This window comes from Puntigrus tetrazona, chromosome 7 (assembly GCF_018831695.1).
Source record: "Puntigrus tetrazona isolate hp1 chromosome 7, ASM1883169v1, whole genome shotgun sequence".
Taxonomy (NCBI): Eukaryota; Metazoa; Chordata; class Actinopteri; order Cypriniformes; family Cyprinidae; genus Puntigrus; species Puntigrus tetrazona.
In genome coordinates this window covers 1,463,254-1,479,248 of record NC_056705.1, presented here as the reverse complement: position 1 = coordinate 1,479,248, position 15,995 = coordinate 1,463,254, and the positions used below count along the sequence as shown (strand labels likewise).

The 15,995-nt window shown below is 36.9% G+C and overlaps 3 protein-coding genes and 4 non-coding genes across 10 annotated transcripts; 1 reads left to right on the top strand and 6 right to left on the bottom strand.

The window, feature by feature from the left end:
- Positions 1–26: 26 nt before the first annotated feature.
- Positions 27–2,780, bottom strand: batf2 (basic leucine zipper ATF-like transcription factor 2). The gene is made up of 3 exons (XM_043243443.1): positions 1,677–2,780; positions 1,317–1,421; positions 27–634 (listed from the first exon to the last, which is right to left on the bottom strand). Exons 1-3 carry the CDS (start codon positions 1,752–1,754, stop codon positions 296–298), a joined length of 522 nt encoding a protein of 173 aa, XP_043099378.1. The 5' UTR covers positions 1,755–2,780; the 3' UTR covers positions 27–295.
- Positions 2,781–3,876: 1,096 nt separating this feature from the next.
- On the top strand, positions 3,877–5,892 carry arl2 (ADP-ribosylation factor-like 2). Its single transcript, XM_043243442.1, has 5 exons — positions 3,877–4,095; positions 4,337–4,447; positions 5,217–5,379; positions 5,554–5,634; positions 5,709–5,892. The coding sequence occupies exons 1-5, from the start codon at positions 4,031–4,033 to the stop codon at positions 5,841–5,843; spliced, it is 555 nt and encodes a 184-aa protein (XP_043099377.1). The 5' UTR covers positions 3,877–4,030; the 3' UTR covers positions 5,844–5,892.
- Positions 5,893–6,700: 808 nt separating this feature from the next.
- Positions 6,701–15,042, bottom strand: sb:cb1058 (uncharacterized protein LOC394209 homolog). 4 transcript variants are annotated; one of them, XM_043243439.1, is made up of 14 exons: positions 14,887–15,042; positions 13,350–14,010; positions 10,248–12,035; positions 9,713–9,757; positions 8,974–9,023; positions 8,754–8,801; positions 8,517–8,566; positions 8,194–8,236; positions 7,982–8,023; positions 7,765–7,792; positions 7,536–7,562; positions 7,261–7,304; positions 6,970–7,078; positions 6,701–6,802 (listed from the first exon to the last, which is right to left on the bottom strand). In XM_043243439.1, exons 2-3 carry the CDS (start codon positions 13,965–13,967, stop codon positions 11,883–11,885), a joined length of 771 nt encoding a protein of 256 aa, XP_043099374.1. In that variant the 5' UTR covers positions 13,968–14,010; positions 14,887–15,042; the 3' UTR covers positions 6,701–6,802; positions 6,970–7,078; positions 7,261–7,304; positions 7,536–7,562; positions 7,765–7,792; positions 7,982–8,023; positions 8,194–8,236; positions 8,517–8,566; positions 8,754–8,801; positions 8,974–9,023; positions 9,713–9,757; positions 10,248–11,882. The 4 variants fall into 4 exon arrangements, with proteins under 4 accessions (XP_043099374.1, XP_043099375.1, XP_043099373.1 ...); XM_043243440.1 differs by lacking the exon at positions 14,887–15,042 and adding an exon at positions 14,138–14,306; XM_043243438.1 differs by lacking the exon at positions 14,887–15,042 and adding an exon at positions 14,133–14,300.
- Positions 6,866–6,935, bottom strand: LOC122349826. Its single transcript, XR_006251519.1, has one exon. It is a non-coding gene; the product is annotated as a small nucleolar RNA SNORD31 (small nucleolar RNA).
- LOC122349827 lies at positions 7,143–7,210 on the bottom strand. The gene has a single exon (XR_006251520.1). It is a non-coding gene; the product is annotated as a small nucleolar RNA SNORD31 (small nucleolar RNA).
- LOC122349828 lies at positions 7,375–7,499 on the bottom strand. The gene has a single exon (XR_006251521.1). It is a non-coding gene; the product is annotated as a small nucleolar RNA SNORD22 (small nucleolar RNA).
- Positions 7,867–7,934, bottom strand: LOC122349825. Its single transcript, XR_006251518.1, has one exon. It is a non-coding gene; the product is annotated as a small nucleolar RNA SNORD30 (small nucleolar RNA).
- Positions 15,043–15,995: the final 953 nt, after the last annotated feature.

The window sequence follows — 15,995 nt, the reverse complement described above, 5'->3', positions numbered from 1 at the left end:
CCATATTTCAATAAATAACACTATTATTAAATTATTAAAATATAATTTATGAAGATTTTCATGTTACAAATGAAAGTCGATCAATATCAATCATTCAGCCTAAGATAGGCTGTGGTCTTGCATATGCAAAAATATATAATGCCAGTATCTAAAATCGTAGTAAAGTATCACAATATTGTTGAAATAAATAATGCGAAACAACATATTCACACCTTAATGGATCGTGGGTTTTTAGCACCAGTAGTAGGGGTGTAGTAGTGTGTAAACCTTGTGAACAATAACTGTGTACAGCACCTCAGAATTGCTGTAGACACCCATTTCCGTTCACCGAATCCCACGGACACCAATCACCGCTGTCCAGGAGGTCTGTTAGAGATAAGTCCACTGAATTAGTGTCTGGTAAGAACGCAAGTTCCGGCAGGAGGTTGGGGTCAGAGTTGAAGCCGATATCTGAGGTAGAGGGTGTAGCTGCGGACGGACCTCCTGTAACACTAACCGTTGGTTCGAATGGACACAGTTTAGTGCATTGAGGTATATGTTGTTCCAAGGCTGTGGTGTAGAACTGAAGCTCCTTCCTCAGTTCAGCGATTTCTTTTATGAAGGCGGCATTCGACTGCTCTAGGGTTTGGAGTTCCTGGGTAAAAAAATAAATAAACATATAAATTAGCTTACACGCAATGCAATATTGGCATAAATTCAGCTCAAGTAGTGCAGAAGTAGTGAAAGTGGTGTCTGATAAAAAAGTTCATTAAAACAGATTTGACCTGAGCTGCTGTTGCACGTATTAATAAAAAAATAATAATTTCCTCATGTTTTGCTAGGCTTAGAAAAGATCTGAGACGTGATTATTAAAAAAGGGAAAGTCCAAGATTTGTACATCATCTGAAGTGAAAATGAAAGTGAATGTGTGACATGTCGGCCGCTAGTGTAACTAATCTGTAGCTGTCCCAGCCATGCTCTGTGTTTCCAAGAAATGCCTCCTCTACACTGAAAGGTTGCGCAATAATAATGCTCCTCAGTACACAAACTAATTGGTACTAAACACACACACACACACATTTAAAATACCCTGCAGAGAAAGGTTATGATTACGGCTTATTACTTTATTAATTTCAATAGTAATAGTATAGGCAGTGTAGCTGACAATAACAATGATAAAGAACAGAAGGTTTAAACATATTTTTGTGAGTAATGTGAATGAAAAGATACGACAAATGTAAGGATTACGAGGAGGTAACGTGAATTGGGACAGAGTCAAATAAGCCTGCTCAAAGGGGAAGAAGAGAGAGTGCCAAAGGTCTCGACGTGCTACTGACCTCATGCAGAACGTCTGCCTTTTCTGTCTGCTTTCTGCGACTCTTGCGAGCTGCATTTCTGTTTTTCTCTCTGCGATGGTGCCTGTGGTCCTCTGACTGTGTGCTCTAAAGATATTCATCAGATCATATATATGATTTACAATATATAATATAAAAGAGAAGATATATATATATATATATATATATATATATATATATATATATATATATATACACACACACACACACACACACACACAAATGATAAATATTATAGCTACATATGACAAGTATGTACAGTAGCCTGTTTTACTGTTAGTAATGACAGCGTTATATTTATAAATAGTAAAAAGACATCAAACAAATAAATTGACTCCCTACCCAATCAAGAGGACTTTGAGAATCACTTTGAGAGAAAGGACTTCCCCGGTCAAAGTTGTCCATGATAGCAACTGGCATCTCCAAGTGCACGGATGCTTATCGATAGTTACACCTGACCAAAATGCTTGCATGTACACTTTCAGAACAAATCATCGGTCTTTATTAATATTTCCGTGCGGTCCACAATCCTCCGAGCTAAAAAGCGAGCGCACCGAAAGGACCACGAAGCAGAAGTTGTCTGGGCAGCTACAGCGCCTGGTCATGATTTAAAGTGCTCCGAGGTCTTTGTGATGTTGGCCGTGGGCGGCGGAATGAGCCAATAGCTCTGTGAATGGACTGACGCAACAGAGGGCTGGACCAGACTGTTTTCGGTTTCGAATTATTTTAAATGGCCCGGTTAGCGGAGATCATCGCTTCCGGCACGGTATTGCCAGTATTTGGGTTGTTCATTTCCCGCTCTACGCTGACAAATACTGGGAATTCCAAGTAGGAAGTCCAAACGGGCTCAGCTACCTTTCCTACCTATGAAAGGCTGTTTCTGTATTGCATTACTGCTGATGTTGATGCAACGAATTAAATGAATGCCTCGTTAAAAAATCGTTACGAAAACAATTCAGCATCTACGCGGTTCTCCCGGGAGAAATGTTTGCAGTCGACTCGTGACTTTAACTTCCAAGTACATGGTGGCAGCTGAGGGATGTGATAGATATCTGCTGCAACCATAAGGGCTGCCTTTTCAAAGACGGGAAAACCGAAAACTGAGGTAGACTTTACCGGAATTTACCGGAAGGATTCAGGGGGGGCTGTCCTGCAGTTAACGTGGCCAAGCTATTAAACTTTTCTTTCGGTGAAAGCCAAAGGACACTGACAAACAGTTTGATCAATCGCACGTTTCAGATCATATTATTATTGTTTATATTGTTCCACATTGCGATTATTATTAATGTCATACTTTGCTATGCTGCAATACACTTCTTCAATGAGATCTTCAATATCCTCATCATTTTTTTCCCCACACTTGTAATTTACCATAAACACTAATACAAAGGTCTTCTGTATTAATGTTATTATGGCTGCTTGCTTGTAATTATTATTTTTATTTAAATGCTTATCCTAATGTAAAACTCCACAGTTAATTAAGAGACTGTAATATTTGGCAGCTTATGTTAAATTAGTTTACTACACAACAGACAAGATGACCTGCCCTGTCCTCTTTTTTTTTTTCTTGACCAGATGGCCCAAATTCTCATCTCAGCCCTTCTGTATAATTCAAAAGCTTTCCACGAATGTGGACGTTTTGAAACAGTTTTGAGGATAAGTGATCTAATTGTGTTTCTCGGGAGTGATCTAAGTTTGTATTATTGTTCAATCCTTTAATTTTTCCACAAATTGGATTTCAGATACATATGTGCAATTCGGACATCATTGCTTTCCTTAAAAGTCTAAAGGTTAACTAAGAAAAATCATAACATTTGGCGTTTGTAGCGTTTCTGTTACATCTTCAATTAAAATATGGACACTGGCAATGTGTAAATATTTATATGCTTGCATATAAATAGAACATTTTTGCATTTTACTGTGATTCTACCTTGTCATCGCTTATTCATTCAGCTTTTTAAAATAACAATTTAAACAGAATAGCTGATTTACTTTAATGACATATCTCATATAAATATATCCAATATATTATAAATATTAATAAGAAGTAACTAAACTAATTTATATATTCCGTAAAAGGTTATCAGTGGTAACCCCTCTTTTAATGATTAACTACTGTTTCCGTTTAGTTCCCGTAATAACACAAGGGCTGAAACATCAGCAATCTACACATACTAGAATTATATCTATCGTGAGGCCTAAATATGTAAGTATCTAAAAGGGGGCGCGTCCTACCCAAATAACAATAGGGTAAAATTAGCATGGATGACCAACCGAGCAAACAACCAGTCAGATAAAGTACGTGAGATGAACCTACTTTACAAGAAGACTTTTTAGTGGTGTTCACTTTTGCGCAGACGTTTGGAAAATGCACATGAGGGGGCGCTGCTATAGAAACGACTGATTTTACGACAACTGGCAGACACGCCCTTGCCGCGGTTCTAGTTCCCCAATAGAAAAAGCCCAAGTATGAATGACAGCTAGAACAGCCAATCATGTGCCTTCAGCTCCAGCTTTACGCACTGTCTAACCAATCATACTTCAACGTGTTGTGTCAACTCATAGTACCGCTTCCTTGTTTCCAGTATGGCTAACCGCATGTCGCTTTTATTTAGAAAATAATTTTATGTGATTCAATAGTTAATGTGCTATTTCGTGTTAAGATACGTTCAGTGTTTAACACGTCAACGTTCGCGATGGGTTTACTGACGATCTTGAAGAAGATGAAGCACAAGGAGCGCGAAATGCGTCTATTGATGCTGTATCCTTTCGCAGATCAACATGCAACATGTCATATATATATATATATATATATATATATATATATATATATATATATATATATATATATATATATATATATATATATATACGTTTAATAACGTACGTTCTTAATGTTACTCTGTTTGCTAGTCTCAATTACTCAAACAAGGCTCGTTTAGTGTACTCTTTTCATGACTCGTGATGCTAAGGCTGTTGTCGGTCCTTAACCTTTTTTATAGAGGTCTTGACAATGCTGGAAAAACTACCATCCTGAAGAAGTTTAACGGCGAAGATGTCAGCACGATCTCTCCAACATTAGGCTTCAACATAAAGACACTCGAGCATAGAGGGTACGGCAGAAGTTTGGTTGTGTTATATACAAGTGCTGGTCATATAATTAGAATATCATCAAAAAGCAGGTGAAGTATACTTAAAAGTATTACTTAATATCAGAAAAGTGTATACAGGTGTGTAGTATATTGTGACCAGAGTGTGGTGGTGCAATGTTGACGTTCAGTTTATATATATATATATATATATATATATATATATATATATATATATATATATATATATATATATATATATAAAGGTTTAACAGGTGTAAAGGGGTTTAAGCATAAATACGTAAGTTCAATACTCCTTTAAATTGTAAAAAAAATTCTGATTAATTTAATAACAATTTTGTTTTTCTGAGTAAAAAAATTTTTCTTCCTGATTTACAGAAAACATCCACTAACTAATTGTCATTTTTACAGATGTTTTACAAATTTGCAATATCCTAGGTTTTAATTCAAAATTTTATATGCTCCCTTATTCTTTTGTATATTTTAATGTTCAAGTCAGACAAAAATATTGTGTTACACTGAATGACAATGTAACATTATTTCAACATTGTTTTTTTAAAAAACGTATCTTAAAACCTTAAAAGTAGACACTTTACTAGCCATATAATGTGTTTTTCATGGACATAAAATCAGTTTTGCAAATTTCCTTTAATGCGGATGTCTTTGACCCATACATACATATACACACACAGAGATATAAACTTTGTTTACCAATGTTACTCTATGTAATAGCCAAGTGTTTTTTGTTGTTCTTTTTCTTCACACTGACTAGGTTTAAGCTGAATATCTGGGATGTGGGTGGCCAGAAGTCACTAAGATCATACTGGAGGAATTATTTTGAGAGTACAGATGGACTGTTGTGGGTAGTGGACAGCGCTGACAGATTAAGACTTGAGGACTGCAGGAAAGAGCTGAGTGCTTTATTACTAGAAGAGGTGAGATGACCAATATCTGTACTTCGATCTAATCTTATAGAATTGGAAATTAAATGGTCAGATTTTGATGTTTAGTCAGCATCTTTTAATGAATGTAAAAGGCCAGGTTTGAATAAAATGTGTTGGTTTTCCTGTATACATTACACTGTTTGATTAATGATTTCTCCTGAACAGCGATTAGCAGGAGCTACTCTGTTAGTTTTTGCCAACAAACAGGATCTACCTGGTGCTTTATCAAAAGATGCCATTCGAGAGGTGAGTCTGTGTTTTGTTGAAACCGTCTTGCAGTTAGTTGGAATCTCTAAAATATTTTTCCTGGATGTTTCTAGGTTTTAGCCCTTGATGACATTAAGACCCATCACTGGTGCATAGTTGGATGCAGTGCTGTTACAGGAGAGAACCTGCTAACAGGTGTGGACTGGCTACTTGATGATATAGCAGCTCGGATCTTTACAGCTGACTGAATGTTTGCACGCTTTTGAGATGGACAATAAACAATCTTATTGGACTGAATGTGCAATGCTCGTGTCTGAAATAGCTGTACTACCACCACCAGGTAGTGTTTTTGAAAGGCCTGCAGAGAAAGCCATTTGCTTAAAAACAAATGCAAGCTGTTAGTTTTCCTTGTGTGCTATTCAAGATTTAAATATCTCAGCTATGATGTCTGGCAAAAAAACCCTGCCTTTTTACTGGTGTTAAATTAGTCTCTAGCCCAGTGGTTCCCAACCTTTTCTTGTTTGAGGCACCCTTGGAAAGCCTTTCAAAAGTTCCCGGCGCCCTTATAAGGAAATAGATATTTAAAATCTCCATAGCTTTTTTTTTATTATTTCATTTCGAGAGTTTGCATGCAACAACTTTATACCTAGTCCTAGATGATATGAGAATACTGTTTACACTGATTCTGCCTTAATAAAAAAAAAAAGTTGAAATTTGAGGCACACCGGTTGGGAACCACTGCTCTAGCCTGAGGGTGGCTGCTTCAGTAACTTTACAATTGATCTCCCATAAGAACACTTTAAGAAGTCTGTACTTTTTCCTTTTGGTTTTTAGACTATACCCAAGTTTGTTCTATAGTAACTTTCATTCAAGTATAACTGAGCATTAATATTCCTTAAGAGATTACCAGCAACTTCACTAAACACTCGATATTGCATTTAAAAGGCTCTTTCTGTAATGACCTAACACTTCGGTTTAAGTTTGCTGGTTCATGATGTACAAGTTCCAAAGCCAAATTGCACTTCTAAAGGCTCATTTCCATTTAGATCATTGGAGGAGAGGAAAAAAAAAAAAAAAAAAAAAAAAAAAAAAAAAACCCAACCACTGATTCAGAACCCATTTATTTTGCAACAACAGCACAGGGAAGAACATCAGGGTTTCAGCCAGTGTCATCCGGGTTTCAACTTGTATGCCAATTTTAAGCAACCTAAAGAAAGGTGAGAGTGTCACAAGAGGTCTCAAACCAGTAGATTTAAAATTGTATGCATTTACAAAATCAGAATAAATCGAATCAGTCATAATTACATCAGACTGGGGCGATAAAAGTACATCCTTTTTATTTTAAAATGGGTCAAAAACAACAAGAACACAAACCTTTATGGTCAGCCAATATACTCAAGGGTGCAGAACCCAAGTCCACAGAATACACTAGGAACAGATGTTGCATGGATGAACATCAGGTTTCAGCCAGTTCAACAGCAACCTAAAGAAAGGTGAGAGTGTCACAAGAGGTCTCAAACCAGTAGATTTAAAAATTGTATGCATTTACAAAATCAGAATAATCGAATCAGTCATAATTACATCAGACTGGGGCGATAAAAGTACATCCTTTTATAGTTTAAAATAAGTCAACCAACAAGAACTGAGCTGTAAACAAATGCATACCAACTTCAGCATTTTTCAAGGGAGCAGAACGTCCCACTGCGGTCCTACAAAAAATCAGCAAGAAAAGTATTAGGAAACAGAAGGGGAAGAAAAACCATCTACACTAAAGCTAGTCCTTTTCAGACAGTTGGAAACCAACAAGTCATCCCCTTATTGCCCAGGCAGCACCAGTGGGTTCACCTTTTCAGGTTCTGGTGTTGACACAGGACGTAAGACATGTGCATGATACATCATAAAAGGACCAACTGCAATATTCAATTAGGAACGATTGTCACCTTTGAATTTGTCATCAGGTTTGCCACCTGTAAGATAAGAGAACTTCAGATGGGAGAGCTCAACAAAAATGCAAAAGCTACAAAGTGCAAAATTTGTAACATCAGTAATATTAATTCATCAAAACTTCAGACGAACGAGACTAAAAGTCCATCACGCGTTACAGAGGGAATTGAGCACCAAGGGCTACAAAGTCAACTAAAAGATCAATGGAATTAAATGCATATTTACCTGTTGACTGTACTGTAGGTACGGAACCCTTTCAGGAAAAGAAAAAAAGTCTGGGTGTCACTTTACATACAGTAAACATACAAAACATAGATGAAACATTTGTAACGTCATTAATAAAATTTATCAACAGGATTTCAGACGAACGAGATTCCAAGAAAATAATCATACGTTACAGAGGGACAGAGTATAAATAACACGTGAGGACAAGTAACCTTACCTAGTATCAAAAAGGACTTTAACCACTCAGTCTTGAACAGCCCTGTGAAGTGTAAAAGGCATCATTACTTTAAAGTGTTAAAACAAAAACAAAACAAAAAGAGCGAATAAAAGCTCTCAGATGTTCTGACTTTTCACATGGGTTCAAAGTGAGCTAAGAATCTTCATCACAGAGACTGAGCAACAGACTACATTTAAAATGAGCCGAAATACCTTGGGAGTTGGGGGTCCTTAAAGCTCACTGTGCTGACACTACCTAGGAGACATTTAAAAAAAAAAAAAAAAAAAAAAAAAAAAAAAAAGTTTGAAGATACAGAAGGAAGTGAACGTGATCTAATCAGGGTTTGTGACTGATACCACGGGACAATAACGCAGTCCAGATAGAACAGTGGTTCTCAAACCTGTCCTGGGGACTCCCATTTCAAGTCTTGCAGACTCAGAGCCAACTTTAATCTTTTATTTAAAAATGTAGACATACAAAGATGTGGTTGGAGATCTCAAAAGACAGGTTAGAGAACTAATGATAGGACACTCACCTCATCATCACGACGCAGCATGACCACCACAACAGATAAAAGGGGATGACCTAGAAACAGGCATTTGTAAGAACAGGACGTAGCCAATAGTACAAACACCAAGCACTGTACAGTCATACGGTCTGATCATACTTTAGTGACTAGAATGCCATATGACAACTGTCGTCCAGTTATAAAGTTTAAAATCACTTCAGACAATCAGATTTGAAACCAAAATAATCTGTCAAAACTACTTACCAACACAAGCCATGGTCATCATTCTCTCAGATTTCATGTAGAGGGGACCTAAAAATAAAACAGAACCATTAGTTCACACAATAAAGGATGGGACTGGACTCCAGTCATCTGCATTGTCAGAACATGGCAAACATCACTGGAATTCAGATATATGCTTGTCTTTTGAAATCATCATTTAAAATGTTGAGTCTTAAGGAGTACCCTCAACAGTTGAGCTTACCTTGAATTTATCAGATCTCAGTCTACTCATCCCAGCAGGTGGACCAGAAACTACAAAACACACACACATTAAGTGCCTGCATTACAAACTAACAGTAAAGCTTGACACTGTGCTAGATGTCCAGTGCTACTCAGTTTAGAACGGTTGCATCAATATTCAGGAAGAGAGAATTCAGTAATCATCACAGTAGCACTGGATGCCAAATCATTCACAGCTCAGATGCACTCATTTCTTGGGTGCGGAAGGACACAATTCAAAACCTAAACAATAGAAATAAGTTCTTAAATCAATTATACTAACGTTTGTGTTTTTACCTAGGATTCTTATGTACTTGTCTGTGCCATTTTGAGAGTGAATGAACTAAAATGCACTTTACAACAGTACAGTCAAGTAATAAGTGGTAACCAAATACAAAAAAGGGCATGTTAAATGTATTTTAGTTCATAGTCATGGTGTCTCAAAATAGCACATTTGAGTACACTTAAATGATCTTTAGTATGGAAGTGTAGTTTACCTGGGGAACTATACATTGCATTTAGGAAAAAGCAGTTTCATAGATATTACCCTAGTTTTATCAGGGCCCTCAAACCTCTTCAACTAGCATGTAAAGGCCTTCCATAATGCAAGTAGAATATTGTGCACTCAAGAAGAGCTTAATGAAATAATTGCATAAAACAAGTGATAATCAAATTAGAAACGGGCCACAAAATATCAATAGCAAAAAAAAAAAAATACTCACCTTCCCACGTGCCCATGCACTTCATTATCGTCATGGTTAAAAGAGCTGCAAAAAAACAGTTCAGTTAAGAAATGCTTGCATTTGAAGCTTCCAGAACACAAAAGGTTTCAAATCAAATTTCAACGCAAAATTCAAGTCTCTCATCAGATAAATAAAAGTGCAATCACAGTATTTCAGTACAGGTCTGTGAAAGTTATCATCATTGAGAGCTCACTAAAAGCTTAAAAAAAAGCAATCTAGCAACAAATGCGTTTTACTCAAGCTACAGTAACATCTAAACTTTGATAATAAATGGTAAGAACTCAAATAATATTAATATATAAGCCAGGATGGTTTTGGATACAATCACAGCCTCGTGGGCCAACGGAATGAAAACACCTAGAAATATTAAGGCCTATAGACTTACAAAGGCCTAATGATGCACGCTACGAAAAGAGGAATACATACATAACCTAAGAACCTTTTGTAGAAAGTCGAAATAAAACGCTGAACGACTAAGTTATAGGTAACATGAATATAGAGAAAGACACCTTACCAGAGAAGAAGCTGCTCCAAAAAGAACGACGAGAAGGTGTCGGCGCATTTTATTCTTGTCACGTAAAATCCACGCCCATTTTACAAACAACCAATGAGGTTACTGGATTACATTTAAAGGCGCCAACATTGATTTTGTTGAAGAAAAAAAAAAAAAAAAATTAAAGGTAAACATTTGACATCAAAAATTATATAGTTATATGACATTAAGGTTTATATAATTTACTAAAATAACAAACTGTAACGTTCCCCTCACAAAAGATATGTAAAAGCGTATTAGAAAAGTGTTAAATGCAGCATAGTGGGCGCAGACACTAAGAGGCAAAATAACGTATAACACTATTTGAACGTGTAACACATGTATACGAGCATTACAGGAATACAGCTGCTTTGTTGCTGGTTGATTTGTAATATAAGAAACAAGTAAAAAAAATCCTAACTGTCCATTTTAGGCATCGCGTTTTCCACTAGATGGCATCACATCTGCACCAGTAAAAAGGAACTGGTAGGCCTAAAACAGATTTGAAACAAGAAATCGATTCAATGTACTCTTACATCTATGTATCTATGTGTACATCTATGTGTTTGTTTTCTGTATGCATCTATTATCCAGAAAACCCATCCTAATGATCAAACTCACTCAGTAATTATAAGAGCACAACCACAATGTTTAACGTGACGTTTTTGCTATGTTAAGTGTGTATAAAAGTGTGTGTTGTGTGTGCGATAATTCTTAACACACACACACACACACACACACACACACACACACACACACACACACACGCACGCACAATTTTATTCTTAAAATAACAAAAGAGTCTTGTTAATCATTGTGGTTGATATGGTTCATATATATTTTGGTTTATGTTGGTCCCAATTTTTTTTTTTTTTTATATAATATTTGTATTTTTATTTTTTGCTTTAAGAGAAACAGCGATACACTTTTCTAAAGTAGAACAGAATCAAGCCAAACAGATTGATTTTTTCCCCACTTTTCCTTTTTATTATAAGCACTGCTTTGATGTCACAATGCAGATAAAATAAAACGTTAGAAATAAAAATTCTCCTAAATGGCATCAGGAAACTGGGTTCAGCACGTAAGTTAAAGAAGATAAATATGTCTCAAGAAAACAAAAGCCATCTTCACTACATCTCTTGGCTCAGTTATTTATATACTTCACTGCCAGTGATGTTACCAGTGGATGACAATAAACAACCAAAAAAAAAACATGAGCTCCCAGATTTTTTTAAGAGTTCATAACCTGTTATATATGCTCATCGCCAAAGTACAGAAACTCTTCTACTTTTCACAGCTCAAAAACATTTATCACATCAAATAAAAAAGTTTTGTCCACGTTGTATAATTAATAGCACAGGCCTCATGTTTCCTCACAAGGGAGCAAAGATCAGGTAGACGTCTCCTTAGTTAGCACTGTGATAACAAATTTAAACACTGATAAAAAGTTCAAATATTGACCTTTCATGTCAGGTTACATAATGATCGGTTTAAAGCAAGATTCGACGGCTATCACTTTTATGCAAGAACAACAATGCATATTAAATATAATGCACATTTAAATTAATAATCGAAATCGCTCATCAATTTGACAATACAAATCAGTCTGTTCTACTGTTATCGGAATTCTGCTAAAACACGATTCCTGTTCAATTCAGTTTTGTCTGATGGTGTGGATGAAGAGGAGGTTGATGATATAGGTGTCAGTGTCACACTGTACAGATTGGCAACGAAAGTCTCCCATCCTCGGCGGAAAGCTCTATCCACGGCCTAAAAGAAAAGCAACAATGATAAAGTCAGTTTATCCCACAAAACGACCTTTATATAAGAACATAGGTTAGGATTATGTTTGTTCAGTTCTACAGGGTCACTGCTCTGAGAGAGAAAGAATGTGCCCTTATTAGCTGAAACCAGAGGACAAAATGGAGGTGGCAGAGTTATTCACATGCATTCCTTTAACCAAGGTCACCTTGTGTGCAACTGAAAAGTGTTTTAGTCCCTGCTTCACATCATCTGTCCATATAAGTGCAAACAGAAAACTGATAGTGATTTAACAGATGGGTCAAGACAAGGACTAATAAGAGGGTGGGAGTAAGGATATACCTATTAGTGTTTAGGTAGGGTGGAGAGATGAAAATGAGTGACAAGCATGGTATATTACGGCAAACGTAAACAGTTATAGGGTGATGGACCCTAGCAGTAATAAAACACTGCTTATTCTGCACAGTGCAGAAAAAGGAACTTTACCCCACATGCCTCTCTAAAATATCTCCTTCAAACCATAGATGGTTACAGAGTAACCATAGCCCTGCTCGCTCAAGTGACCTTTCAAATAATATTAACTCCCTAGGAGTTAAATATTAGGCTATAAATAGATAGGCCTATGGGAAGGATGCACGAAACGTCGAAGGTTTCACAGTTATGTTCAGATTTATTTACAATGAAACCATCATCAAAACAAAATTTGAAAAAAATAAAGAAATAATAATATACATTTTTTCAGGTGGCATAAATGCAAATCAATATTTTGTATGGCCATATTAAAAAGTAAGTTATAGGTATTTATAAAATGCCTCTGCTAAAAAACAAAACAATAGAAGCCTGCCCAAAACACTATAGAAAATGTAATGGATTTAATGAATTATAATTGAAACTGTACAGTGGTAGAATGTAATGGTGTCTACTGATATGTAATGGGTTCTACGCTAATTCCTAATGGAAAAGTGTCCAAAATACACTTAAAAAGGAATTACTGGAAAAAGTTACTGGTTTATAATTGTATTTTAATGAAAACCATTAGCATTTCTGTGATGGTTTCTATTGGGCTTCTATTGTTTTGTAAATTTTAGCAGAGTCTGCCTAACGTTTAATTTGGATCATTATCTAAATGGTTTTACGTGAACAACCAGTCATTAACTAATCTAATCTTACACCGTTGTAAGCAGTTTGTGTTTGATTCACTAAAAAGAACCGACTCATTAGAATAATTAATTCGACTGTGTGGGTTGCAGGCATTATTTTTAGAAGCGCCAATGAAACCGAACATCACTCGATTCTCAAAATGAATGAAACCATAAATTGTACCTTGCGATAATTCTTAAGAGTGTTCCTCTTAACAACTTCCATTGACTCTTCATTCAGTGTGCCTTCTGTCTTCTTCTCTTTTCTTGAGTCTTCCATTTCCCGTTCTCCTTCATTCTTCCCTGATATCAGAATCTGGTCATCGGCATGCTCCCTCACAGAGAAATGGACCAGAGTCGGTTCTGGTTCTTTGCTGTTTCCCAGGGTTTGGGTTGCTGGTGGCACCTCTGGGTTTAGATCTACCGAGGTGGGTTTGCTGGTCTCACTACCAAGTTCTTTTTCAGAGGAAAACTTGTCGTATTTTCCCTTTCTGGAGCTCATCCTGCTCCAGCGGCGACTCAGTCTGCTGGGCTTTCTCTTTAGCAAAGTGGTCCCATCGTCTTCCATCATGCCCTGGTTAAAATCACCTGCATGGTCATCTTCTTCTATCCAGCCTGGAGCTGTACTATTGTCTTGGGTGCTCCGGTTTAAAGTTCCTATCTGTTCGTCCGTGGTCTCCCTCTCCATCTGTACATCATCTCCAAATATCTCATCCAAGCGCCCATAGAATCCATTAGCCTTGTCCAGGAAAGGAGGAGACCGAGGGGCCTTGTTCTTTCTGGAGCTCCTGCCGATAGTCATGGTCTTGTGAACTCAGGAGAGATGTTAATCCAGTCTTTGTGATCTAAAGAGGAAGGAAGGAAGAAGGAAACATGTGACTTTGACGTGTGATGATGGTCATCTGTTGAAAATGTTGGGAAAAGATCAGCTATATATTTGTCATGACGCAATTAACAGAACGCATACCTTACACAATCAAACAAAAGAAGAAGAGCGGCGGCATGCGGGCCTCCTTGGGGCTACTGTCGAAATGAAATCTACATGGCCTGAGGTTTATCTCTCCCCTTAATCCCACATTAATGTGTGTTTATCAGTCACGTCATCATGGGCACACTGTTCAGAGTTCATTCTGTGTGTATACGGCGTATCAGTAAGTTCCTATTTAGGAACAGCGTGTCTCCTAAAATGACAGGCTACTCTCTGCTTTATGACTTTTTGATAAGATAAACTCCAGCCTGTCATTGACTTTGACTCCAGTTGGTCGTGCTGGAACTGCAGCTGGTGCCAAGTCAGATGACTCTGACTCAAAACCACTCAGAAATATGTCATTCTGTGCAGAGATTATTGCACGTTTTTTGTGTTATTCATATGAGCACGTGCATTAAGCTGGGCTTTTACAAATTAAGAGCAAATATTGTATCACATAAACCTTTTTTATGTGATACTACATAGTAGGGGAACTATAGCGTTCAGCATTGGAGCACATATAATCTGGTATTGTAAACACATAAAAAAAAGCTATGTTTTAAAGTTTTTTTTTTCTTATATTTCTATAAAGTGACTTATTTAGCATTTGACAATCTCAGGGTTGCTTGATAATAATAAGCTTAAAATATTCATACAAAAATAACATACAAAGCCAAAATACAGAGGACAGAAAAGCTGATTAATAACAACAGACAAAAACAAAAGCAAGAGCACTGCAGGTTAAGTGACTTACCTCCTGGCTGTTTTGGCGTGACTCTGCTCACTCGCTCTCGGTGTTCTCGGCCCAACTCACCTTACTCTGACACACACAATCGTCACACTGTCTGAACCTGTCGTCACTCAAGCACACTAATACCTCCTCTCTCTCTCTCGGTTTCTGTTTCATTTAATTAACCAAAGAAGGGAAGCAGCCTACAAAAAACGAATAACATTAAATATCAGCCAACTCAGACCTAAATTCACAAACAGTTTAAACATTTTACAGCGTAAAGTTTAAGCGTTACCAAGAACCATTATCAAAAGAACTGACTCACCTGAGCAGGACTCTTGGGATTATTCAATGGGTGGGAACATGATGCACTCTGAGGGATTTCCATTTCCAAAAGGAATACTAATCCACTGAACTCTTACACATACTCACAATATGTGTAATACACAATGTTCTCAAATACAGTTGGTTATGTACATGTTTTTCAGAATAAAAGCTATGTTGTAAAAGCTATGTTGGAATACATGAAGACTGTAAAACTCTAAAAATAGAAAAGCGACAGTGATGGAAAGATAATGATTGCAATAAATGCCTGGAAACTTTAGGTGTGGTCTCTAAACGTCTGCTACAGGGTAATACTTAAGGAAGTGCATGTAATTGTACGTCGGAGTGATGTCTTTGCATCTCCTAAAGCCTTTAAAATAATTTAAACAACAACATTTGTGTGTAGAATTGACTATCCTTCTGTAACTTCTTCCAGATGAAAAAGAAAAGCCTGAAGTTAAGGTCATTGCCCAGTGGCGACGGCCCCCCCATTATATACAAAAACAGCTGTTTCCCAGGTGTGATTGCCCCACAGGTGTGAGGACACAGGATGCTGCAGTACTGTTGAGTCATTATAAGGAGGGAGTACTGTCTGGTTGTTCATTCCTTGTGCTTTCTTCACCTTCATATATAGTCAAAGATCAGCAAACTCGTAAAAATGTGAGAAATTGTCTGATCGGAATGACTCTGAGAAACACGTGAACATCGAAGTAACATGCTTCGAGGGCCCTTAGCATAATAGCATTTGGCATTCAGAAATAAATGTATGTTTTTTAGATGCTGGTTCATTTCCAGAGTTTGAATTTAAT